The 27890-nt window shown below is 38.7% G+C and overlaps 1 protein-coding gene and 2 pseudogenes across 1 annotated transcript; all 3 read left to right on the top strand.

The window, feature by feature from the left end:
• LOC132436913 (ADP-ribosylhydrolase ARH3 pseudogene) overlaps positions 1-27890 on the top strand; it is a 105714-nt pseudogene that overhangs the window by 12892 nt on the left and 64932 nt on the right.
• Positions 12906-21875, top strand: LOC132436912 (small ribosomal subunit protein uS2 pseudogene; annotated as a pseudogene).
• RPS12 (ribosomal protein S12) lies at positions 22031-26212 on the top strand. Its single transcript, XM_060030524.1, has one exon. The coding sequence runs from the start codon at positions 23992-23994 to the stop codon at positions 24346-24348; it is 357 nt and encodes a 118-aa protein (XP_059886507.1). The 5' UTR covers positions 22031-23991; the 3' UTR covers positions 24349-26212.

Here is a 27890-nt window from a genome sequence, read left to right as displayed (position 1 = left end):
TTTATGTATTAGGGATGTGAGCACCGCCAAGGATCCTGGAAAGATGACAACTGAATACTATGATAGGGAATATGTATGGTACAGATTAACAAACACAGTCTTTAATTTCAGCTAATTTAGAAAAGAAATTAAACAGCTACTTTACATATTGAGTAGATAACATGTTACTCCAAGAGGTGATATGGGCTGAAAAGAGTAAGTTTGGTTAAGTGTAGAGGCAAGATGTAGAAGGAATAGTTGAGGGAAGCTGTGAGTTTTAAGAAATCTGAACTTTAAAGCTAATGTGAGCTGCTGCCATCTTATGGCATTTCTGCCAAGATTGAGTCATTCTATTAAACTGGCAGGGCCCTGGCTTTGACAGTAGGACAGTTCTTATATTTTTAGGAATCAAAAATAATGTATCAGTTATAATTGTTTTGTTCTTGTCCCCAGCACTCTTCATTCTCCCCTAGCAAAACCCCAACCCTGGATAATACAATAGTTCTGGTCCATCCCTGCACCCACATAGCTAAACACCATCACAGAACAGCACACAACCAAACCAACTAGTTTCATATTGAATATGGATGCAGGTAGGAGGTTAGAAATTGTGGTAGCAACTTGGTGTAATTCTTCCTGATTGTTTCTGTTTTCTCTCATTGAAATAAGAAAGCAAAGTTACCAGCTAGAATCAGCATGAGGGGAGGCGGTGATGAAGATTTGAGGTGAGAGGAGAGTGACAGAGTGAAAGGGCAAAAAGCATGTGATCCCACATCCCCTTCAGATACTGTCCCCATTTCTCAATTCCCATTTACAGCAGAACTACCCGCAAGAGTTGTGTATACTCTCCATCTTCAGTACTGCTTCCACAGTTCATCTTAAAACCACTCCAATCGGGTAATCACTCAAAATTCCCCTGAAATGTCTCTTGTCAAGGGCACTGGTGAATTACATGCTGTTAAACTTAATGGTCAATTCTCAGTCCTTAACTTTTTTTCAGTGACATTTGACAGTTGACCACTCCCTCCTCTGAAGTACTTTCTGGTCTTCTGTTTTTTGCTACTTCATTGGCTCTTCCTTCTTGGTCTGCATTACTAATTCTTCATCCTGTCTGACCCAGTCTTGGAGAACTCAGCTTTCATTCCCTGGATCTCTTCTTATCCACCCACTCTCTTGGTGGTCTCATCCATATAGATGTGGAGGGCTTCCAATTTATATCTCGGTCACAGACCTTTCCCTTGAACTCCAAAAGCATTTACCCAACTGCTCACTTGACATCTCTACTTGAATATGAAACAGGCTTCTTTAATCAAACTTCTGATATTTCCTCAAAAAACTTACTCCTGATTCCTCCCCATTGCAGGAAATCACAACTTTATCCTCTTAATTGCTCAAGATAAAAGCTTGGGAGTCAAGCTTGCCTCCTCTCTCTCCTGTATACTGCACATTCGGTTCTGTCAGAGTATCCTGTTTTTACCTTCAAGATACAGTCAACATGTGGTCATCTCTTACCCCTTCACATAGAAAATAGAGCAGCCAGATGTCACATGGTCCAAATCCATGCTGATCATCACAAAGGTAGGAACAGGAATTAGGATACATTTTGGAGAAGTTGATAGACCGATGTTGCCTTTTTCTCAATATCAAGCTCCAGCCAGTCAAATGTTCACAGAAAGGTGATAATAACTCACTTTTTCTAGTTCTTTGGCATCTACGCTGTCCAACCTTAATATCTCCTTCATTGTTACATTTATTTAGCATGTCCTATGATTGCATGATATTGATTTGTAAATAGGAGTAACAAACAGGCCACCACCAGTTCACCTGTGTCAGAATAGCTCTAAAGGAGAAGCCATCTGCGGAGGATAAATGAGAGGCACTTACATGGCCAGAGGAACCTAAAATAAACAGAAGGGGAAAAAAAAAAAAACCCTGAGATGCTGCAGAACTTGGGAAGCAATTTTATATCAGTTCTACAAAGTTAGAGGGAAATTCAGGAGAAAATCTCATATTCACCTGTGATAGGGACAGCAGCAGGCTGGGCACTTAGGGGATCAGTAGGTATAGTTTTTCAAATATGTGTGTGTTGGTCTTGTGTTTGTATTTGCGAGTATGCACAGTGCTCATAGACTGGACATAAAGAACAAATGGTTCTTTATTATGGAACTTTCCTGGTGGTCCAGTGATTTAAGACTCTTGGCTTCCACTGCAGGGGGCACGCGTTCAATCCCTGGTTGGGGAACTGAGATTTCGCATGCCATAAATAAGTACAAAAATTTTTTTTAAATTAAAAAGAACAAATTGTTCTTTATTATAATTTTAACTTAGTACAGCACCTAACAAAGGGCTTTGCATATTAAAAATGCAAGCACTAGTTGAATGAATAAAAATCTACTGAAAAATGAGCATAAACTACAGCATATTAATAAATTAACACTTGTTATCAGTGTAATGTTTTTCTTATTTAACTGCTGTCTTGATTGAATCTGTTAATTGAAAATAGTTGATTAATAGTCAATAATTTAACCTATCCAAGAGATACATTGAGATACATATCTGTTTTCGTAGCTAAAAGTTAATTGCTGTGATTTCAAACACCTTTTGGATCTATCCCTAAAGAAGTTACAGAAAAATCTATTCATTTGTTAATCATTAATAATACAGCCATTGTGACTTAGGTGTATAAATATACAAACTAGATGCTCATGTTGTCAAGTTACTGCTTATTTATAATTTGGATCCTGAGTTTCCTTGGCCACTTCTAACCTGAGCAAAAGTATAGATGGCAGAGCAGTGAAAATCCAATGCCTCTATTGGATGAATGAGTAAAAGATGTGTCTCCAAATGGAGGATCAAGAACATCATTTTATGTATTTTTGAATTGGCATGTTAAAGAATTCAGTTTTAAATTGAATTGTTAGAACTTTATCATTGCCTCTCTGGTTGCTCCAAAAGCTGATTTTGAGCCATCTGAAGTCACTAGGTAAGAGGAAAATGAAAAAATGTATTTCATATGTTAAATTCATACGTAAATTGAGTGCAGTTGTAGGCTTCAGAAGAAACACTTGGCTCCTATAGAATTTTTTACATAGTGTATAATAAAAGTCTGCAATATGATACCTCACACGTCCCCATTAACCTCTGACACGGAATTTGTTCTATTCTGATTGTTTTTTCATTGATACAAGTGTTTGGTGAGGAATTAAGGAGCTTTCCTTCACAAATGTTTTGTTTGATTTACAGCATTTTTGGCTGTGATAGTCCTGGTTAGAATACTTTACTGTTGAAATCTTAAAAAAAAAAAAATTAGTTAAATTCCCAAAGGATAATGTGCATCAGTTCTATGTTAAGCTCTTTGTTCAGATTTATGATTTCAGCCTCCAAAATGTGTTTTCACTAACATTATAGCGTGATAGATGAAAAAGTGTGTGCACAGCTTAAAACATTTGGAAATGCTTCGATAAGTTACTTTTATGCTGGGCAGTTTACTTTTTCCATAAAGGTATTTATTCCATACTCTACTGTCGCACAGGTTCTGAAAGGTGAACATGAGTTCCGTAGGAATTCTATTTTTGGACTTAAAAACTGGAGTTGTGTGGTAGACAGTTTTTACTCTTGTCTAATTGAATTGTCCAGCTTTTCCCCTTCTTGCGTACACAGACATCAGTTTTATTTGTTTTTCCTTGAATATTTATGTGTGCTTCCTTCACTTACAGTACAAAACCCTCCCAGTTAAAGAGTTAAGTGTCATATTCATCCTTCATTTTTCATGCTGTTTCATTCTCCTTTTTGACTTTTCTAATCACCTTCTTTCCTCCATCACTTAGTAGTTGTGAACCATCAAAGTATAGTACCATCACCAAGACAGCGTACATCGCTAAGATGAATACCGCTTTACACCCCGGATCTGTTCTTCCCAGTGTGGCTGCCGGTAGCCCTAGGTGGCTGTTGAGCACTGGCAGTGGGGCTGGTCCAAACTGAGATGCACTGAGTGTAAAACACACACTGGGTTTCAAAGACTTAGTACAAATAAAAAGGACGTAAAATATTTTATTAATAATTTTTATGTTGATTACATGTTGAATTATTTTGAGCTTATTGATTTAAATAAAATGTCTTAAGTTTTCTTTTTTAAACGAGGCTACTAGAAAATCCTTTGGAAAATGTAGCTACCAGAAAATGTGGCTTGCATTATATTTAGGTTAGACAGCACTGCTCAACATCAATCTTTCTCAAACCTGGTTACCCATCAGAAGCATCTAGGAAACTTAAAAAAAACCCACAGTTTCCTGGGTCCTACCCCAGACCTACGATTTCCAAATACTGGACATGGGTCTTAGGAATCTGTACTTTTAGAAAGCTCTCCTGACAGTTTTGAGGATGCCAGTTAGTAGAGCAGCGCTTGTAAACTTCTATTCCAAATGCCCCTCTTTTGCTACCTCAGGGCAACACTTCTTGGCCTGGATCTCATGTATTACAGGAAATGCTATTTTGTGTGACTGAATATGGTGTGGGTAAATCACAAAAACAAGTCCCTACCTACTTGCTGAAGTAGTTCCCTTTCCCTAATGTATTTAAATTTAGAACTCTGAAAAGCGGCTTAGTGAGTAAGGGTACTTGAATAATGATGTATCTAAGTCAGTTGGGACCAGCAATGGTCATTTACTTTTCGTTTTTCTTTTTTTTTTAAGACTTTTATTTTTTTAAGAGTAGTTTTAGGTACACAGCAAAACTGAGAGGAAGGGACATAAATATCCCATATACTCCCTGCCCACACACATGCATCGCATCCCCCGCTTTCAGCATCCCTCACCAGAGTGATGCATTTGTTACAATTAATTGATGAACCTATAGTGACACATCATCATCACCCAAAGTCCATAGTTTACCTTAGAGTTCACTCTTGGTGTTGTATTGTTTGCTTTCAAAAATAGCAACTGGGTAGGGGGGGGAATGATATATTCATACACCAAACATTTTAACTTAAAAAATATGTACGGACATTCCATTGTCATCTTTTGATGTAGGGCCAGAGTGTTTTCTTGACATACTGGTCTGCTGATTAGAGCTCTCCAGTATCTTTCATAAGCAACATCCAAAATGCCTTCTTTTTTTTTTTTTTTATTTTTTTTTATTTTTTTTTATTTTTTTTTTAACATCTTTATTGGGGTATAATTACTTTACAATGATGTGTTAGTTTCTGCTTTATAACAAAGTGAATCAGTTATACATATACATATGTTCCCATATCTCTTCCCTCTTGCGTCTCCCTCCCTCCCACCCTCCCTATCCCACCCCTCCAGGCTGTCACAGAGCACCGAGCCAATATCCCCGTGCCATGCGGCTGCTTCCCTCTAGCTATCTACCTTACTACGTTTGTTAGTGTGTATATGTCCATGACTCTCTCTCGCCCCGTCACAGCTCACCCTTCCCCCTCCCCATAACCTCAAGTCCGTTCTCTAGGAGGTCTGCGTCTTTATTCCTGCCTTACCCCTAGGTTCTTCATGACACTTTTTTTTGAGGTGGATAGACCTAGAGTCTGTCATACACAGTGAAGTAAGTCAGAACGAAAAAGACAAATACAGTATGCTAACACATATATATGGAATTTAACAAAATGCCTTCTTTACAATTTCCACTTGTATTTCTTTAAAATGTAGAATGATCTTAAATATACATATGAGGCAATCTACGTGCAGTACTTTCTAGATTATTGTGATCTTTTCCCCTAACCTTCTGTAGTTTTGTCACTTAATTTGGCAGAAATTGTTTTTCTACTTATCTTTCCAAAGCATTTCACTTAGCTTCCACAGAGATAACAACTCTTTGTTTTTGCTCTTAGGCTTTATAAGTTTACATAATATTTATTAAATTACAAAATTCCAATAACTATTACAATGGTCACAATCAAGTTTGGCAATAAGTTTATGTGGCTTTTGTTAAGCATAAAACTCAGTGTACAGGTTTCCGAGATGTAGGTTGCTGTCGAGAGCATTCAGAGTGCTGTGGACATCAGTCTTTATGCTTAACAGGAGGAATGGATAGTATGGTGAATTAATCTGGCAAATCAGTTAATGGAAGGTCATTGAGAGAAGTTCTATTATAAAAACAGTGGTATTAATAATAGTAATAGTAACTGATATGTATTGAACACTTACTGTGTGCCAGACATAAACACGTGTGTATATTATCATACCTCACTTTCACTCACAAACATCCTTTGAGGCATGATTTATAATTAGCCTCCTTTTACGCTGGAGGGAATTGAGACTTCCAGAGGTTAAGTCACTTAAGGTCATACAACTTTCAGTTTGGAGATAAAATTCAAACCCAAGTCAGCCTGATCCCAGAGTCAGGGACCAACTTTTAGCTTCAAAAGCCTAACCTTGGCGAGAGGGTTCATGCTGTCCCTTTCTGGAGATCTCACTTGGCCTGACATTGATCTATAGGACTGGATCAAGGGCAGAGACTCTGCAAAGCAAGCAGTCACCATAACAAATAACTTGCATGTGTGTCTTAGATCAGAGGACAACTCTATAAACCTTTTTTAGAATATGATGAAGCATCATGTAATTAATATATCTAATGTCTTAAACCAATGAGTAGATTTGGGTATTTTGAAGCAAATTTTGCTGAGAATATTATTTGAGCTAGAGCCCAGGCTTCAAGGAGATAAATTCTTATCCTCATTTCTGGACACTCTATCCTGGGATCCCCAAACCAGGTATTTATCATGCTGTCTCCTTCGTGGTGCTTTTCTTTGGTGTGATAAATGTGGCTTCCTGGAAAGGCTGCTTTATGCCAGCCTTGAGGCAGAACACTTTTAGCTCAAAGAAAAATAAACTGGCTTCAGAAAAAAAAAATCATTGTCAACCTTTTAATCCTTCCTTTTCCATCTTCTTTTTCCTGACTGTGGTACCATGCATAGTTCAGTCTTCAGGGATCCATTGTTCATTTCTGGAAGAGCGTCAGGTGACCCACACGTGCACTTTGAGTGCCTTTTACATGCTTTGTCACACCCATATTTGTACGTGATAATCGTGCATGGATCAGTCAGCTACAACACTGCCCCAGGTTATCTCTGCCCCCACCACCATTTTCCTCCCCCAGGACAGCAGGGTGGATAGCTTTGCCAAGGTGTCATTTGGTAATAAAAGATTTTTCCAAGATGTTTTCTAGTGAGCTGTGGAGCACTTACAGCGGTCTGTACCTATTTTCTTGTCTTTGCAAGCGAGTAATAGCATTTACTTTCTTTGAAGTATAATTATGCCCGAAGAAGTCACTCTATTAATTTGGTGGCTCTAGATTTTCTGAGACTTTACTTTTGAACCTGCCCCACTGGAAATCCGTTTTTCTAATGATAATTTTGATCTGACCAAAAAAAACCCACCAAGCTGTGTAGCTTCTTTGTTGCACTGGTAAGAGTAATCAGAATTATTCTGTAAAGTTTTTAGTTCATAAAAACTTGCTAGGGAAGTGAGCAACTTTGTGCCTTAAACTCGGACATAGATTGGCCGTGCCGTGTCATTTGAAGTTAAAAATTTCTGAATGCCAGAAAATAAGCAGCTGCCACAAGTAGGTCCAAAGGGAATAAAAATACTGAAATTTCTCTTCTTTCAAGCCTGTCTCTGGGTGTCTGTGAGACAGTATTAAACATCAGTTTCATTTAATTTCAAAAACGTTAACTTTATGGTTAAATAGCCGTCACGATGAAAAGAAATTCTGTCATTGTTTTTCGCATTTCAGGGCTGCAAATCAAATTGAATATCAAGAGTGGATGGGAAGCTTGCACATAGCTTTGTAGATGGACAAACTCAAACAATTTGCAGAGGGCACCAGAATTTGGATAATGGCTTACATGTGTTTTGTAAAATAAATGCTGCTTGTGTAGTAGACCAGCAGCCCTCAAAACTGTGGTCCCTGAACCAGTGTATTAGCATCACCTTCATCTGAGGAAGGCAAATTCTCAAGCACCACCCAAATCATCTTACAGCAAAAACCCTGGGGAATTCCCTGGCAGTCCAGTGGTTAGGACTCGGTGCTTTTGCTGCCGGGGCCTGGTTCGATCCCCGGTGGGGGAACTAAGATCCCACAAGCTGTGCAGCGCAGCCAAAGAAAACAAACAAACAAACAAAAAACCTCTGGGGGTGGAGTCTAGTGATCTGAGTTTAAACAATCCCTCCAAGTGATTCTGTATACTAATGTTTGAGAACCACCGCTGTACACAATTATTTTGTTTGGAAGGAAATTTTGGCATCCTCTCTCCAAACTCGTCATTTAATAGGTAAAGATTTAGGCTCAGAGAAGTTATATAGTTCATCTAAGGTGGTGTTTCAAGTTGCAAGAAACAAAGTCAAACAACGATTTAGTTAATGGACATTTTGTGTGGTGTCACTGATACCAAGTCTTAGAATCTATTGTGTGGACTCTGGCATCTTTTCCACTATCTCTGTTATTTCTAATACTTCTGACTAAAGAAGGACCTTCTCTCTTTCTACCTCATGGCTTCTGCTTACATCTTTTCTTGCCTAACTGCTTTTGCTTAATGCCTTTCCTTTCCATTGGTAGTTTCGTTTCGTTTTGTCTTGTTTCTCAGGTTCTGCATAGTTCACGGCCTGTATCCCACTCTGTGTATTACTATTTAAAATCCCTAAGAGATGATCTGGTAGACATTATAGAGTTCTTCCATTAGGCAGAGCTCTAGTGCCAGACCATCTCATTCATTCATTCATTCATTCATTCAACAACTGTTTACTGAGATTTTGTGTCTGTCATTATTCTGGACTTTGGAAACACAACAAAGAAGATAAACAAAATATTCAGGTCTCCACAGCTCTTAAATCTGGACAGAAAATAGACAAAGGATAAATATTTACAAGTCCACAATCTTTTATCTGCAATTCTGAAATTCAAAAAGCTCTTCAAACTGAAAGGTATTTCCTAACTCAGTTGGCAGCAAAACCTGACCTGACTTGAACTTCTCTGGCAGCAGAACGTGACCTGGGGAAAGATGAAGCTATTTGTAGTCTTTGTTTATCCCTCTTGGTATGAATTCCCGTGAACTGCATTGAAGAACTGTTAATGTTTGCTTATGAGGAGCTGTCACAAAACTTGATGGGAGTATGCCATAAAGCCTTCCTAAAAATTCTAAAACAATTAAATTTGGAAGCATAGATGGTCCCAAAGGTTTTGGGTAAGGGATACAGATCTGTGGTCAGGGTTGCTAAGCGCTATGAAGAAAAATTATCAAGGGAAAAGGATGAGAGACAAACACGGAATGCTATGTAGATCATAAACATTAATGATTGCTGTTGTCCTCAGCATGCATCCAGCTCTGGGAGCGCTCACTAACGTGCAGGGAATGTAATCACCAGTACAAGACAGAGGGGCTTTTGCAAATAAGTTATGCAAAAAGAACATGCTAATTTTGAAACTTCTAATCCATTCCCACCAAGTAATTCCTTAAATACAGTGGAAAATATTATTAAAATTACGGCCTGATGTAGTAGGACATTAATGCTTTTAAAGCATGTGGAGTCCAAGGAGATGGATTTAAATGATGCCCTTCGATAGTGAGGGCGTACATATGTTTAGATAAATGTTGACTAAGTGGATTAATTAGTGACATGGAGAAGAGATTATAAAGAGCAAGGGAATTTGAATTATCCCTCTGTGTGTGTGGTCCAATCTAAGCAAATTTGTGACCCTTTTTTATATGCAGAAATAGCATATGGAAATCTCCTATGCAATGTTAGTGATAGCATCAGTCTTGCCAACTTCAAATTCTGTGCCACTGTTTAAAATTTTTTCTCATTTTACACTGCATGCAATACAGTCTCCACCTGCTAGGAAGTATTGTTACTAAGCTGTTATCAACATGTTTCAAAATCTAAGTGCTGTTGACTCTATTGCCTTTCCTTATTATTTTATCTTAAGTGTATAAGTTGTAACAGTATCTAATGTGCAGTGAACTGTATCATAAGCCCAGAATAAACTTAATGAATATTAAAGGATGGATATGCATCTTGTCATAGGCTGGATTTAAACTTTTAAGTGATTTCTGGCTTTTTAATCTCTAAAAATTTTAAATAAAAAGTTATGTTTGGCAAAGGATCATGCATTGAGATCTACGAAATCACAGTGCTGGGTGAAAAGTTAAGAATTTCTTCATCATCCCCCTTGGCACATGATCACACGATCTCTGCTTGGATGCTCGAAGTAGTAATACTCAGCCACCTCTATTTATTTTTTACCACTTCGTTTTTGCTCTATGTGGAGTAAAATATATTAGCAAAACTGCTCGGTTGCGTTCTCTGAAGTTACAGAGACTGGTCTACTCTTCCAATTTTTGATATATATCACCATAGTCTATCACCATCTTTTCTTTGCCAAGTTGTCACGAAAATTAGTTCGTGTAACTTTTCTTCATAGCTAATGGTTTCTAAACTGATTGGTCTCCAGTAGACACTTATTTTGTATTGTCTATTTAAAGATGTAACACCCAGATCCAGGCATTTAGTGTTGTTCTGATCCACATAGAATAGAATGACACTAAAAGTTTCCTACCTCTGGAACCATACTGTTACTTCACAGTCCTGTTATATATTTTCTTATTTATGTTCTTACTTGGAGCTGTTGTCTTTGGCACTTGCCTGGCACCTTGCTTGGGCTGCTCTGTATCTTAGAGTTTTTTACATCCTATCCTACAGATTCATGCTTGTTGGTATAAGTGGTAGGCAGAAATTAGCCAATTTACTAGTACGTTGGTAGGTTGATATGATGCTACATCCAGGAATAGTTCCAGATTAACTGGAAAAACTCTGATTACATTAATTGGAATTTTAAAAGCAGGATTTTCATTCTGTTTTAGATTTTGAGGGGTAATCCAATAGTTAACCATGCTGTTCACAGTATTCTCATTACTGTGTACCCTACATTTATTGATTTCAGAAAGTGTTGGTGGGGATCCATGTTCAATATATTAAGCCCTGAACTAACAAGTAATAGCTTCAAGTAGTGTTGATGCATAAAAAGTTTTCCGAGAAAAAAAAAAAACACCTACCTTATCTTTGTATTTGTTTTCTAGAATTGACCATAAGGATGTTAGAGGGTCTGTTTTTTTTAACTTATGTGGTTAGAAGAATGAGTTACAGTGTTGATTACAGATCTTCATTGCAGACCCTCAGTTTATGAGGTTAGAGAGTGATTTATAATGTTGACTATAGGTCAGATTGTCTTTGAGAAAGCTGTGCTTTCAACACCACAGGATTAAAAGGAAGAACCGAAAGGAAAAACAGTATATTAAAAACGACTCTCCTCCCAGCTCCTATTCTCAAACCCCACTCTCCCCAATATCCTGGTTTATAAACCAGTGGAAAATTGATGCTGGTGACTGATGGTCTTTGCCTCCATGTGCTGACTGCCTTCCCTACCGTTTTACTTTTCCCAAGCTTCTCCGTCTGTGCTTATAACTTTCACTCATGCTGGTTCTATCAGGATTATTAAACTGGCTGGGTCCTGCTTTGTGGTCTCTTCGAAAGGAAACTCATAGCTACAGCCAAAGACAATGGAGGAAATGTCACTTTCCCGGTTTTAGCACCACGTTGCTAAGGGAGTTACACTGTGTCATGAAAAATGGGTTGGTTACCCGATTTCCAAGACCTCACTCATGGATGTAGCCCTCAGGAAATATCAATAAAGGCAAGAATCCAAGAAAGCCATATTCAACTCCCCGAAGGGAGTCATATTTTTAAGATAGTAAACTTTGAAATGTATTTTGTATGATCCTTTTAAACATTATAACTGATTTCCTGATTGTAGAGAGTGAAGTGGCCAAAAACACAAATAAAAATACAGAAGATAATAGTTTGGAGAAACTGCCATTTAAGTATTCATACTGACTGGCTGTGGCAATAATGTGTACTGCATACTTTTTCATAAATTAATTAGACATTTATTTTAGGTTTTAAATGGTCTTAACTTTTATTCCAACCTCTTCCCTCATCCCAGAGTTTTCAAATTGACAAAAACTTTCTTAATTGTATCTCTACCTAACATGGATAATTTAGAAATTAGAAATTCTAATTCATCTGGTATAGAACCAAGTTACCAACATAAATGGGTGATATTATTTTTCAGAAAAATTATTCTCCTGGGAAAAGCCTATTGACAATGATAAACTGCCCAGATTTTATTCTTATAGTAGGTAATATAATCAGAAGATTTGGGGGAGTCAAGTCCTTAAGAAATGTAAAATATTTCTTTGGAGGAGTCTAATTATTGACAAATTATAAGGATCTTCAAATGTGCCCCACTGTACAAATAGGCTGTATTTCCACTGAACTTGCCTAATGACCTTGTAAACGAAAAAATCCCCAAAGTCGAGTGGTTTTTCAGTGTCAGTAACACTAAGTAGATAAAACTTGAGGCACATAAGAACTCCTTAAGTGTGTATATGTTTTTCATTATAATAATTTGCTTTTTAAAAGGCATATCTGTATTAAATGTATATGTGAAACAGAATTGCCTTCTGGAAAGGGCTAACCAAATACTGAAGTGTAGGCCAGAGATGATCTTGAGGTGTGAACTCTGGGTGGTAGAGGACATTGCAGGAAAGGCCAATCACCAGAGGGCTAGAGTGGCATTTGGAATTATTGTTGATTGTCCCTCCTACTAGTTTTTAGTTTCTCTGATTCATTAGGTAACAGAGTGAAAATTTTTATTTAGATCAGGGGATAAAAGATCTGTGGCAACTCAAACATGGGCTAGATGTCAGTTAATCTTTGCTCTATGAACAAGTAGCTCATTAAAAGCAGTGAACAGGATTATAATAGAAATGTGTGCTTTAGCATCAGACTAAAAATCTTGCAGCTATCGAAATGAATCTTTCTAGGTAGTCACCGTGTTACTTACAAGTCTTCCCTAGTCTTTTCATCCAACTGGAATTTTCCACTTAGAACTCAACACTTTCTCTCTTCCTACTTCTGAAAGCAATGCAACCCATTCGTAAAACCAAAACCAAAACCAAAACCAAAAAAAAACAAACAAACAAACTTCTATAGTTTTGATACTTGCTTATGCCAGTGTAATGTACGAATTTTGTTTATTCCTAACATTCAAGTTCTCTATTTAGATCAGCTTTGCTCCTTTCCATCATTGCCTTAGATCCCAGTTCTGGGTGGCACAGGCACCAAAGCTTGGTGCAAGCAACAGTGAGGATTAGGGGTGGGCAGCGGTAGTGGGTAAGGGAGGCTCAGAAATGGACCATTAGCCGGGAGCTAATAGACTCTCAGGTCAAAGTGACATTAAGGAAGTGAATCTTTTAACTCTTATGTCCCCAAATCTCCTCTCTTCCTAATTGTTTCCCCACTCTGGGAGAGGGCCAGTTATGAGACCAAATCCAAACAGGGACAAGATAATATAGTAGTCCAGGTCCCCTCCAGCCATGGAAAACAATGGAAACTCAGAGGACTAAGATGGGAGCTGTCCAGGATTAAGGTGAGGGGTACTCAGTGTTAGAGGCAGAGCTGGATCCTTCAAGCATTTCTTTTGGAAACTGAGCTTGGACAAAAAAAAAAGAGAACAGGACCTAATCCCAAAGTTTTGTGACTTGGATAACAATGTGGGAACCATGAGGTATTTGGATGGGTAGGAAGGAATGTGGCTTCCCTGGGTAGCTGGAAGAACATACAATAACTTCTGAACATTGTCAAAACTCCTCATTCTGGTCCATGGTTAGTTCCTCTCCTTCCATGTCTCACTGCAACCCCAGAAGTCTACCAGATAATTCTTCTGTACACTGATTTCTGGATTTCTCCCTTGACATGGATGCCAAGATGCTGATTTTTATTAGAAGAATTACAGTCAAGAAATACTGCCGTATTTTCCTCAAATACCTGAATAATTTTAAGGTAGCAAGAGGCCACTAAGAGAACGGTTTTATTCTCATTACACGTTGAATTAGGGAAGGTAAGAAGGGTATGTATGCCCCCTCCCCAATTATTCGTAACTGAGGTCCTGTGTTGAACCTTTCTTTCAAAACTGCTGCAACACAAAAAAAGTGCTACCTCGCTTCATCCTCTTACCCATCTTACCTTCCCTAGGCCTTTGTCACCCTACCTGGATTTCTCCTCAATGGCTTCCCTGACTCCAGTTTTGCTACTCTCCAAGCCAAACTGCATTTCTGCTAGACAGGTAAATTTCCTAAACCTCTGTGATGACCTATATGGGAAAAGAATCTAAAAAAGAGTGGTTATATGTATATGTATAACTGATTCACTTTTCTCTACAGCAGAAACTAACATGACATTGTAAATTAGCTATACTCCAATAAAAATTAAAAAAAAAATAATCTGGGTTTTGGGGAGTGACCATCATAGTGCTCCACCCTGGGAGAAGAAACCGACTTTATACATTTGGAGAAAGCAACTCAGTTCTTGGTTTTGTGTGATGAATCTGCATGACACAGCTAGTTTCATTACTGAGGCTTTGGGCTCCAGCTGGCTCCACTAACAGGCATTCTGAAAAGGTTTTTCTAAGAAATTAACTCCATGGAATATTGAGGCCTGTCACCTCTCTGTTGGTTCTAATCTTTCTGACATGATTTTACTTGCCAAGAGTATGCATGTCAGTTTTATATTCATCACTTTGGTTGAAAATGTTTGGAGCAGGAAAACCAATTCTATGGCCGGGGCTTTCTAGGTGCATGGATTTCAGTGGCCTCAGATGGTTGCCACACCATAATTCCTGCAAGCTCCCAAACTTCTTGTCCTTGAAGTTCTTTAAAAGCAAGCCTCAAAACCCTAGGAGATAATGTAAGCAATTGGTCAGGCTTCTACTGTCCCCTCTTCTTGATCCTGAACTAAATTAGCATGATCTCATTTATTCTCCAACTTTTTATTGACAGCCTATTATGTATCAGGTTTACCCCCATGGAGAACACAGGGTAGTGAGAAAGTCAAATAACCAGACTGACAATAAAATAAAGCCTCATACATACCATGACAGGTGCAGTGTAGGTTAGGGCTCTGGAGCCAGACTGCATTTGAACTCTAGCTCTGCCACTTACTGGCTGTGTAATGTTGGCCAGGTAACTTAACATCTCTGTGTCTCCGTTTTGCTATCTGTAAATGAAAATAATAATAGCACCGCCTTTCCACACTACCCAGACAGGGGTCCACATGGCTTGTTCTGCATTCTCATTGTAACTTAAAGGGAAGCTCTCACAATGTCCAGAGCCCTTGATGTCCTGAAAATGAAGCAGCAGGATGTCCTCATTCCTTGCAGCAGGAACCTACTTAGGTGGCACCAACCTTGACTCCCAAATGGAACAGTACATCTACAAAAGGAAAAGTGATGGCATCCACATCATAAATCTGAAGAGGACCTGGGAGAAGCTTCTGTTGGCAGCTCGTGCCACTGTTGCCATTGAAAACCCAGCTGATGTCAGTGTCGTATCCTCCAGGAATACTGGCCAGCGAGCTGGGCTGAAGTTTGCTGCTGTCACTGGAGCCACTCCTATTGCTGGCTGCTTCACTCCTGGAACCTTCACTAACCAGATCCAGGCAGCCTTCTGGGAGCCAAGACTTCCAGTGGTTACTGATCCCAGGGCTGCCCACCAGCCTCTCACAGAGGCCTCTTACGTTAACCTGCCTACCATTGCTCTGTGTAACACAGACTCTCCTCTGTGTTATGTGGACATTGCCATCCTGTGCAACAGGGGAGCTCACTCATTGGGTCTGATGTGGTGGATGCTTGCCCGGGAGGTTCTGTGCATGCGTGTGGCACCATCTCCCGTGAACACCCATGGGAGGTCATGCCTGATGTCTCCTTCTACAGAGATCCTGAAGAGGTTGAAAAGGAAGAGCAGGCGGCAGCTGAGAAGGCTGTGACCAAGGAGGAATTTCAGGGTGAATGGGCTGCTCCAGCTCCTGAGTTCACTGCTCCTCAGCCTGAGGCGGCGGACGGCTCCGAAGGTGTGCAGGTGCCCTCTGGGCCTATTCTGCAGTTCGCCACTGGAGACTGGAGTGCTCAGCCCACCACTGCTCAGGCCACTGAATGGGTAGGAACAACCACTGAGTGGTCTTAAGCTGCTGTTCCACAAACTCAAAATGGAAACAGGTTGATGGAAAATAAACAGTTTCTAAAGAAAGAAAATAATAATAGCACCTAATTTATAGGATTATCTTGAAAGTTAATTGAAATGATGTAAGAAAAGTGCTTAGAACAATACCTGGCACAAAGGAAGTACTCAGTAAATATCAGCTAATATATTCCAGCCCAGAGGAAAGGTGGGGTGCAATGAAACAGAGCATGGGCCAGCCGATTATTGTTGTTACAGACTAGTACATATGAGAGTCTGATAGCCAGAGTCCACTTTGACTGGTCATGGCATCCGTCCTGATTGGCCAGTACGTCCATTTTTTTTTTTTTTTTTGCGGTACGCGGGCCTCTGCCGTTGCGGAGCACAGGCTCTGGATGCGCAGGCTCAGTGGCCATGGCTCACGGGCCCAGCCGCTCCGCGGCATGTGGGATCTTCCCGGACTGGGGCACGAACCCGTGTCCCCTGCATCGGCAGGCGGACTCTCAACCACTGCGCCACCAGGGAAGCCCAGTATGTCCATTCTGATTGGTGGAGAATTAATTGTGCTGTATGGGTTGTTTATTATTATTTATATCATCCCAGAGTCTAAATCATTGGTCCTGAAACATTAATATGCACTAGAATAAGTGGAATGCTTGCTAAAAATGTGGTTTCTTGGACCCCAGCCCAGAGAGTTTGATTCAGTTAACATGGAGTGGACCCAGAAATATTTTATACAAGCACTTCAGGTCTGCTGTCTGAGAAACTCTGATTTGGAGGGTCAGGGAAGGTCATCTAGAAGAAGTAACATTTAAACCAAGATGTGAAATTTTAGTTCCTGTAGGCAAGGAGATGGAGAGAGCAGAATGGAGTAGGAGATTATTCTTCTCAGAGGGAACATTGTGGGCAAAGGCACAGAAGTTAAGGGAGAGAAGTTCAGAACGGCTGCAGTATTGAGTACAAGGGTGGAAGCAACGGGAAAGGCTCTGGTCATAAAGGCGTTGTAAGCCATGGATTTTTATTTTATCTTTGGGACAATGAATAGGAAATCACATATTTTAAGGAAGGGTGACAGGATTGTATTCACACACCGGAAGAGCTCTGGTTTTGTGCAAAGGGGAGAAATCCAACAAGTCAGAGACAGGAGGCCAGCCAGTGGGTTCACTAGTGAAGACTATTACCTTGACATGTGGCCTGTCTTCTGTCCTCACTCTTGCACTTGGCACTCTCCCTGACTCCTTCCTCTCTTGACCCCCTGGACCTCTCTTGACTCGCTTAGCCACTCAGGTCTTATTGGCTTTCTTCACATCAGGTGTGGCCTCCCTGCTCCTGTCTCTGGCAAGAAAGATGCACTGGTCTCAGTGCCTGGTCACATGGGTGCCTGAGGAAGAAGAGAAAGAGGAGGGAGAGGGTGGAGGTGACTCTAATGTAAGATGTGAGAGGGCAGGTCATGTCCATCTCTTTGTGGCTACAGAAGTGGCAACGTGTAGCAATAGCGTCTAGGGGAGTAGTATATAGTAGGTGCTCAGCAAATACTTGCTGAAAGAAGGAGAGCTCTGCCTGCAACAGTGGACCCATCCGTAAATACCCGAGGGTAATTCTAACTGCTACAACCTTGTCATTGTCAATTAGGAGTCATTTTAATTCATACTTTCTTCTCTTTTTTTCTCCTTATTCTTTGCATTATTTCCTAACAGGGAAAGGCGGTTGGACATCATTTTTTCATTAGTTAGTCAACCTCAAAATATTGTTATTTTAGCGATGCATGTTATCCTGCTGTTGTATCTTGGGCTTTTTGGAATTACTTTGCCAAAGCAGAGAAAGTACAAATCCTAGAAACCTGTTACTCTCTAAACTCGCTTCATAAACCAGTCCAGAGTCATTTTCCACAATGGGATTGAGAAAGAAAGAACAGTCAGTAAAGAAGCGTAGCACTTACTAGCTTACCCTTCAGATCCCATCCTTCAGCTAGCACTTTGGTGCAGGATCCCAGGAGGGCAAGAAGTAGAGAATGGGGGTTAAATAAACTTCAAAACTGCTATAATTTTCCAAGGGCCATGCTTTGAAACCCTGGGATTAGTCCCTGGAAAATCATTTATTCAATTATTAAGACAAAGTTATGGATAATGCTTTTTCCTCCACCTGACTGGATATTTGCTAAAGCTGAGTTGTACCCATTGACAATAGGGATTAGGAGGCTTTCGCTATTAAGTGCCAACTGTGTTTAATTGTTACTGCAAGAAAAATAGAATTTACTAGTAAACTGTGCAGAATTTGAAACAAAGTACCCTTTTTACTTTTGTAGGAATGTGGATGCTAACCAAATGTGTCCGCATGGTTTCAATTAAGTGGAGGAATGTTAAATGTAAAGCTAAATTGATGAAAATAACCAAACTTTCTGACAAACCTATAAATTGGAGTCTAGAACTCATTGCCCGTACTGTATGGCAGCCAGAGAAACATTGCTAGATCATCAATTTTTACTTAATTTTTTGAGTTAGTTTATACTTGAAAAGAAAAAAGGAGTGCTAGGCAAGTAATTTAAATTTTTCCCAGCTATAAACAGAATATGCACATTGGATGTGGACTTTATTCTTCACTGTATGCAATTGAACTGATTGTTTATTCTTTTAGCAATTTCCTCAGAGAAATTTTCGGAAACCTAAGACAAAGATTTCAGGGAACTTTCATGTCAACATTTTGGCAAATGATCTGGCAAAATGCTAGTCACTGGACTATTTTTCTAAACTCCTCTGACTGCTCCATAGCAATCCTTAGTCTTTTAAAATAATGTTTTAATTTTCCTTCCCTCAAATTTTTTTACTCCTTCAAGTTGCTGTCATGGTGAGATGACAGTGTTCTCAAAAAATTATGAGTTTGGAGAAAATTCCAAATTTCTTGCTGAAGACAGGATAAAATTACACAGTCAGAATCTAACTCTGTGCACGTTTCTGCATATGTCAGAAATTTCTACTATAGAAATTTACCTCTGAATACATCTTTTTATTTTGTGGGAAATGGCAGGAAAGAAACTGTTTAAACAAAAAAAAAATGTGGAGGCTAGGGCCATCATCTTTACTGTTGTGATCTTCGTGTGATGTGAAATGGGCTCTCCTCGCTGAATCATGGCCCAGGAACACTGTCCCCACATCTTGGTCCCCATCGCCCTACAGATTCAGAGGCCTCCTGAGATCCTCTTGCTTAGGAAGTAGAACTGCCGCCAAATGTAGGGCGGAGTCTCTTGGTTTTCATGGCCCTGGCTCAGGTTCAGAGATTGCCAGTTGGACCCTGTGTTCTAATTTGGTGCATTCCCAGCCAAGGGCCTATTCACAACCTATTTTATGCTGTAATTTTAACAATTTTTGTTTTTAATTAGATGATCATTCAGCACATGTTTTTTGTGACCACTCAATAAGTGTTATTTTTGCCAAATTACTTTTTGGGCACTGTCATGAAATGGCTCCTTTAAATGCTTTCAGATCAAGTTTTCAAACCTTTTTTTCAAACTCACCCAAAATTTTAAATCAGACATAATTAAATATATTACATATTTACATTAGACTCTATTTCAAATTTTCACTACCTATTTAAATGGCATCCAGAGGGGGAAAATAAAGTAATCTTGTTTGAGAGTAGGTAACACAGTTTTCCCTAAATTTACCTTTGGATCTAGTTGTTTCTAATGGTTCTGACTTTACTCAATTAATATTGCTGCTACCACCCCATTAACTGCTATATTTAATATGTATTAAGATGCTCTATTGATAATAAAGTATTTGAGCATTTTATGTAATGATAACCATCCAAAAGTTGTATCATCTGCACATTTGACTAGCTTAAACCTCTAAGGTATTCATTCACATCACAGATAAAAACGTTGAGCATTTGAGTTCTGTGATGAGCCACTGAGCATCTCCCTCAAAGTTCAGCTGATCTGAAAATACTTATTGTGCATTCTCTGCTCAGCCTTGGGATGCAAAGATAAAGAATATTACATGGTCTCTGCCCTATTTAGAGTTCAATAGGGATGTTAGTAATGCGCTGATTGATAAATATATTCCAGCCAGCAATGAATCCATTTAGTGTTGTATTCCTTAGGTCACATTCCTGATTCTTTCAATTTATTAAGTGCCTTCTATATATCAGGCAATATGATAGGTCTTGGGAAAAAATAAAACATGGTCTGTGATCATTATTTCATCTACAAATTTATCCTGAAAGACTGTATCAAGGGTTTTGCTATAATCAATATCCACTATGCCAGTTGATTTAGGATAGTTTCCACCATGTGGCTTTACTAAATTCGGATAGCCATAGCTTGTAGAGAGCAAGCCTAACTCTCAAGTTGAGGATGGTGCCTGAAGCTTTCTGATACTCTGTCTCCTTAGGCATCCCTTTGACTTTATCAAGCTCTTTTGTAGGTTTTATATTTTTCTTATTACTTTATTTTTAGAAAACTCCATCGTATATTTGTATTTCCTTTTTTAATATATACATTTATTTATTTAGTTTTGGCGGTGTTGGGTTCGTTGCTGCGCATGGGCTTTCTTTAGTTGCGGCGAGTGGGTCTACTTTTCGTTGTGGTGCGTGGGCTTCTTATTGTGGTGGTTTCTCGTTGCGGAGCATGGGCTCTGGTTACGCTGGCTTCAGTAGTCGTGGCACGCAGGCTCAGTAGTTGTGGCTTGAGGGCTCTAGAGCACAAGCTCAGCAGTTGTGGCGCATGGGCTTAGTTGCTCTGCGGCATGTGGGTTCTTCCCGGACCAGGGCTCGAACCCGTGTCCCCTGCATTAGCAGGCGTATTCTTAACGACTGTGCCACCAGGGAAGTCCTGTATATTTGTATTTCTCATTCATCCTTTCTTCTCTAGTCTTTCAAAGCTCCCTGCTCTCCAGTTCTATCTAGGACTTCTCAATTTTCACACTAGTGTTCAACCTTAAGTCAATTTATCACCCATTCCAACATTAGTACTTTCAAGAGATATGTAAGGACATCTAATAAATGTGTTGGGCATGATATTTATCAGTTGTTGTACATTATCACTCTCATTATACATTTGCTTTAACTATACCTGAGATCACTTTTGTCTCTAGCCAAAAGAAGTTGTCATGTGTAATATGGGGTAAGAAATGTAACTCTTTACACCACAGAATCAAGGCCTGATAAATGCAAGATTATTATGAGGATGGTGGGGCAGTGTATTTCAAAGAGGGGTTTTCAGGAAGGTCTTAATGTAACATTCTGCACTAAAGAAATACCATTAAGCCCACTTCATCCAATTTGCCCTTCAAGGCCCATTTAGAGTACTTATGAACCTTCCTATCACAGCATAAAATTTAATACAGCTTAGAAGGTTTTCCACTTGAGGGATGGTCAACCTTTTTATAATCCTTTAATTACAATTCTGTGCTGTCATTTTGGTGCAGAAGTGATAACATTTGGATCCAACAATCATTTATTATTGAGGGCCTATTGAGTATAGGCGCTCTGATAGGCGCTTTCATAATAAATTGTTATTCTCTATTTCAACAAGTATATTATCTTGAGAACTTATTATGTGTCAAGTTTGTGTACTATATGGAAGATTTGATATTTTGTCTAAAATCTTGGGAGAATCCTGTTGAATGTAAAATATGAAGTTAAAGCCTCTAAGAAAGTTCTTTGTGTTTATTTTACCAAAATAATTGTGTGAAAGTTTCTCATATTCCAGAATCTTAGATACAGAACAACAACAAAACAAAATGAGAAACTTTTATTCTAGGAATATTGTTAATATTTTTATTTGATTTTCTCAACAGAATAAAGCAAAGATCATGTATGAGAGGAAATATATACATTTTTCCTTTTTACATTTTTTCTTTTATTTTTTTCTTTTTTCTGCTTGAAAGTCACAATAATGTACAATGAATATAAATATACAACATATTTAATAATTTTGTATTTTATATGAATTTTAATGTCAAATTCAAACAATGGTTTGGATGAATCCAATATATATATGAATGACTCAATTTTGGTCACCAGGAAACTTGTGTAACTCACTTTTTGGTGGATTCCCTTATATTTGCCTTTCAAAAGTGCTGACTTGTCGGTGTTGGTTAAATTCTAAAAAGAGATCAGCATGGAACTCAGAATAGGCTCAGAACTCAGATAGAAAACCTTGTTCCTAGTTCTAATTTAGGCTGTAACATTAGCTGTATTCTTTTTCTTCTCCATATTTAGCATTGGTAAATTTCTATTGAATAACAATCTATAGGAATTCACTAAAAATAATTTTAATTTTAAGAAGTTTAAAATAATAATGATAAAAAACAACAGCAACATCAATAATATTAGCTAATATTTATAAGGCTAATTGTTTTAAATATACCCTCTTTTTATCCTTAAAGCACTTTATGATTGTAGGTTATCAATATTATCTCCATTTTACAGCTGAAGAAACTGAGGTTTCAAGAGGTTAAGTATCTGCCATGTTCTTAATGCATATTTTATTGAGCCTCCTTTGGATTTTTTCTCTCCATTTTATTTGTCTTGTATGAATATTACAGTGATAACAGGTATACCTAAAAATCTAAAACCGGTTCTCAACACCATTGTTTGAAAGGTTTTGTGTAAATATATGTGTGTGTGTGTGTGTATTCATACAAATGCTTACCTAAATAGTGTATAAAATCTGATTTAACATATAAAAATACTAAAGAAATGCTAGATTTGAAATTTGAGACTAAAAATAATATTGTTCAATTGTTAGTAGCATCAAAGAAACATTTGAAAATAATATTATAGAAGGTTAAACAAATGGGAGAGGGGCTATAATCTCAGGCAGTTTTTGAGATTTAGTGAGAAACCAATAGGGTCCTTGGGACAACCTTTAGAAAATGCTTTTGCACAGGATGACCTCTTTTTTTTCCTTCGGGCTGTAACAAAGGGCATTTTGTTAATAGAGCAATTTATGTCAAATCCTTTTTTGAGCTCAGGAAGACCAGATTTTTGCTCCCAGGTTGTATTTCTCTCATCCTTCTAAGGCCAAGGTTTGAAAAAAATCTCTAAAAGCAAGATTCAATAAATACACGGGCTTGCTAGAAATATTTAGTCACTTGGTCTTGTGATTGCAGCAAATCATCCACTTGAGCAGAACCCAAAGGGCTTGTATTTCCCGTTATGGGAAATACAATCTGGGTAAGATGGACAAGGTTCTTGAAGGGGAGAAGTTTGTGGGTCACTTCAAAGTTACGCATGCTTACCTAGGGTTCTCTCCTTGAGGAAACTCTGTTAGCGTCAGCATCCATATTTCTGTTTTTAGTTTAGAATGCTCATTTCTCCTCCCCACTCAGCCTTCCCTTCCTGTTTTTTTTGTTGTTGTTGTTTGTTTTTTTTGTTTTGTTTTGTTTTCTGATAGTTTTGCAGACTCAAAATGCCTCTCTCAGGACACAGTGCAGAGGTCTGGGATGTGATGCTGAACCACCAGCGGTGATTTAGAACAATCAAGACCCCCTGGATGTATTTTTATACTTTACCAGCAGTTTGATAACTAAGGACTATAAACTTTGAACGGTGATTCCAAGTCCCCGTAGACTGTCAGGCTTACAATTCACCTTCCACACTATTTTATAGAGAATGACACTAGCTCCTGCCTTTTTAAAAAAAGTAACTTCTGGTTCATTAGAAAAATTGAAACATGATATGTTATAAATGTTGAAAAACTATGATGGTTGACAGTATTTTTATGTATAAATTCCTTTTTAGGATGGCCTTTCCTTATTTGTTACTTACAGTAGCAAATAATCAGCCCAAATAAGTTATTTGAATGTACATATCCATCACATAAAACCCATTAAAAAACTCATCATAGCTCTTTCCCTGCCGCCGCGGAGTCGTGCGGAGGCAGAGGCGCGGGTGCACTCAAGATTCAGCTCCACCTGTAACCCACCTCCATGGCCGAGGAAGGCATTGCTGCTGGGGGTGTAATGGACGTTAATACTGCTCTGGAAGAGGTGCTGAGGCCCGCTTTCATCCGCGATGGCCTAGCACATGCCCAGCTCTGTGTGCTTGCATCCAACTGTGATGAGCCTCTGTATGTCGAGTTGGTGGAGGCCCTTTGTGCTGAGCACCAAATCAACCTGATTAAGGTTGATGACAAGAAACTAGGGGAATGGGTAGGCCTCTGTAAAACTGACAGAGAGGGAAAACCCCGTAAAGTGGTTGGTTGCAGTTGTGTGGTGGTTAAGGACAATGGCAAAGAGGCTCAGGCCAAGGATGTCACCGAGGAGTATGTCAAATGCAAGAAATGATCGAATAAACAAACTGGGCTCTTGTTCCTCAACAAACAAACACACATAAAAACTCGTCATATCCTTTTGGTATAGAGTGAGAATAGCTTTTCTCATGCAAAAAGAAAAATGGATTCTATTTTGATTTTTAAAATTTAACAAACATTCACTGAGAATTGGCTAAATGCCTTGTACTCTGCTAAGTGCTGGAGAGTAAAAAACAACAGCTCCTGTAGTCAAGAAGTTTCCAGGCTAGAATATTTCATTTCCACAAAAGTAGTGCTATGCGATTAAGATTACATTAAATATTATAACCAAAAAAAGACAGTGATTTTCAAGATACGTTCTTAGTATCTGTTTAAACTGCAGTGTATTAATAGGCAATACTGCAAGGAAGTGTTCTGCAGTCAAGTAAGTTTGGAGAATGCTGATTAGGCAAATTTAAATCGGATTCTTTTTGTGCCCCTCCTCCAGGAGGCGGGGTGGTGATCAGCCTCCCCAGTTTACCTGAGCTCAGAATTCTTAAACACCTCCAGGAGCAGGGTCTTGTGGAAAACAATTTTTAACAATGAAATATTCATTTTTAATAACTTTAAAACTTTTGTTAAAGGACACTTGCTGAACTAGAAAGTTCCAAGTGACAGTTCTCAGGGGACTGAAAGATCTGCTGCGTGACAGTTTGCTTTCATGGTTGGAGAGCGCCCTGAGCCTGTCAGCTTTTTACCTGACATGCTACTCCTCAGAAGATCCCAGCTCCTGCCTTGCCTTGTTTCCTCAGCCATCCCATAGTCCTCCGATGATAAGAGATGGGAAAAATAGAAAGGGAGTAACCAGGAACGTCACAGAGCGGTGACAGGTGCACTGACACGAGGGCAAATTCCTTGGCTTGATTTGGAGAGCAGCTGGGTCAGGCATCACCCTATGAATCTCCTGGGGTAACTCAGCTCCATGACACTTTCATAAACCTGAGTATTTATTTTACCAAGTGAGATGTTTCTCTGAGGCTTTGTTTATATACAGGGATAGTGGAGGCAGCTGTGAGGGACGTGGCCAAGACATTCCAGGCACCAGCCCTGGCCCCTTGGATTTTCCTTGAACACAGACGCCTGTTTTAGGGGAGATTTCTAGTGGTGCTTTATAGCTTTCAAAGTGCTTTTACATAGTTCATTGCATTTGATCCTTTTATCAACCCCCTGAATTAACGTGGCAGGAATCCTTTCCACTTTAGAGATGAGCAATTTAGGTCTAGAGATGAAAGCACTTGCCTAGAGTTACATGCTAAGGAAATAACCAAATCAGCATTAGGACACAGGTGCACTGCTTCCCAAGAATCACCTTGAGATTTAGTAGGTCGACGATGTGGCCAGAGGTTCTGCCTTCCTAACAGTCTCCTAGGTGATTCTGATATGGCTGGTTCCTGCTAGACCATACTTTGAATAGCAAGGTTCTAACCTAATTGCCTTACATAAATAAAAATTAATTGAAAATGTATGGGCAATTTATTTCCAAAAAGCCATCTTACCAAGATGTCACTTGAGTAACTCTGACTCATGATGGCACTAGATGTGTCTCTGTGGTCACTTAGCTATGCTGCTCATTCTTTCAGCCATATCTGTCATTTCTTTGGCCAGGGATGCTCCTGCCCTATGCTTTGCATTGAACACTCTCTTTTCTATTTCATATTCTTTATTCACATCTGTGCATCTATCTCCCATGTTTAAATAGTTCGTCTCGTCTTTCTACTAATTTGGATCCATCTAATTCATCAAAATTCAAAATATATCTTTACCAAGAATTTCCCCCAATTGAATTAAACCATCCAATCCATATCTCAGGGACTCAATTAATAAATCTCTACAAATATGATATGTATTAAATTTTTTTGGTAGCCTATAATATATTCTATGTAATACACACATTTGTATAGAGTAATATTTACTATAAGGAAATAATAGATTTTTAAAAATATCTTTATTGGAATATAATTGCTTTACAATGTTGTGTTAGTTTCTGCTGTACAACAAAGTGAATCCGCTGTATGTATACATATATCCCCATATCACCTCCCTCTTGCATCTCCCTCCTACCCTCCCTATCCCACCCCTCTAGAGGGGTCACAAAGCACCGAGCTGATCTCCCTGTGCTATGCGGCTGCTTCCCACTAGCTATCTCTTTTACATTTGGCAGTGTATGTATGTCAATGCTACTCTCTCACTGCGTCCCAACTTACAATTCCCCCTCCTCGTGTCCTCAAGTCCATTCTCTACATCTGCTTCTTTATTCCTGTCCTACCCCTAGGTTCATCAGAACCATTTTTCTTTAGATTCCATATATATGTGTTAGCATACAGTATTTGTTTTTCTCTTTCTGACTTACTTCACTCTGTATGACAGACTCTATGTCCATCCACCTCACTACAAATAACTCAATTTCGTTTCTTTTTATGGCTAAGTAACTTTCCATTGTATATATGTGCCACATCTTCTTTATCCATTCATCTGTCGATGGACACTTAGGTTGATTCCATGTCCTGGCTATTGTAAATAGTGCTGCAATGAATATTGGGGTACATGTGTCTTTTTGAATTATGGTTTTCTCAGGGTATATGCCCAGTAGTGGGATTGCTGGGTCATATGATTGTTCTACTTTTAGTTTCTTTTTTTTTTTTTTTTTTTTTTTACTTTTAGTTTCTTAAGGAACTTCCATACTGTTCTCCATAGTGGCTATATCAATTTACATTCCCATCAATAGTGCAAGAGGGTTCCCTTTTCTCCACACCCTCTCCAGCATTTATTGTTGGTAGATTTTTTGATGATGGCCATTCTGACCAGTGTGAGGTGACACTTCATTGTGGTTTTCATTTGCATTTCTCTAATGATTAGTGATGTTGAGCATCCTTTCATCTGTTTTTTGGCAATCTGCATGTCTTTGGAGAAATGTCTGTTTAGGTCTTCCGCCCGTTTTTGGATTGGGTTGTTTGTTTTTCTTGAGTTTTGTTTTGTTTTGTTTTGTTTTTCAGGAGGATAATGTAGTAATATATTTCATAAGGCAGAAAAAAACACATTCCTTGACCCAAAAATTCCATTATTTTTAAGGAAGTAATCAGTTATACAAATGACTTTTTTTCACACACACACACACTGTATTTTATTTTTACAAGAGATAAATAGACTGACACCAAGCATTGTAAATGGATGACCACAACAAAAGCAACAATGATTGCAATTACCAAACATGAAACACACTCATACTATGTCATAATATTGACATTCAGTCCAGTAATCCTCCACTGTAACAGCTCCTTTACTTTGCAGTGAAAATTGATTTGTATATTTTTTGCCTCTGAGTCCTTGTGGGAATTTTTTTTTATTCAAACAGAAAGTCACAAAAATTATAATCATCCTCATCAGTTCACTCAGTCCCATGTAATTAATTTTTTTTATCTTGATCTTTTGTTAGCACTTTTATTAATTTACCAGTTTTCCATTAGAGTTCTGAAAATGCTTATTCATTCAGTTCAGCAGTATAGTCAGTTACCAGAAACTTGTACTTGTCAGAGTCTT

The sequence above is a fragment of the Delphinus delphis genome, chromosome 14 (genome assembly GCF_949987515.2).
Source record: "Delphinus delphis chromosome 14, mDelDel1.2, whole genome shotgun sequence".
NCBI lineage: Eukaryota > Metazoa > Chordata > Mammalia > Artiodactyla > Delphinidae > Delphinus > Delphinus delphis.
This window is presented reverse-complemented; position numbering and strand designations above follow the sequence as displayed.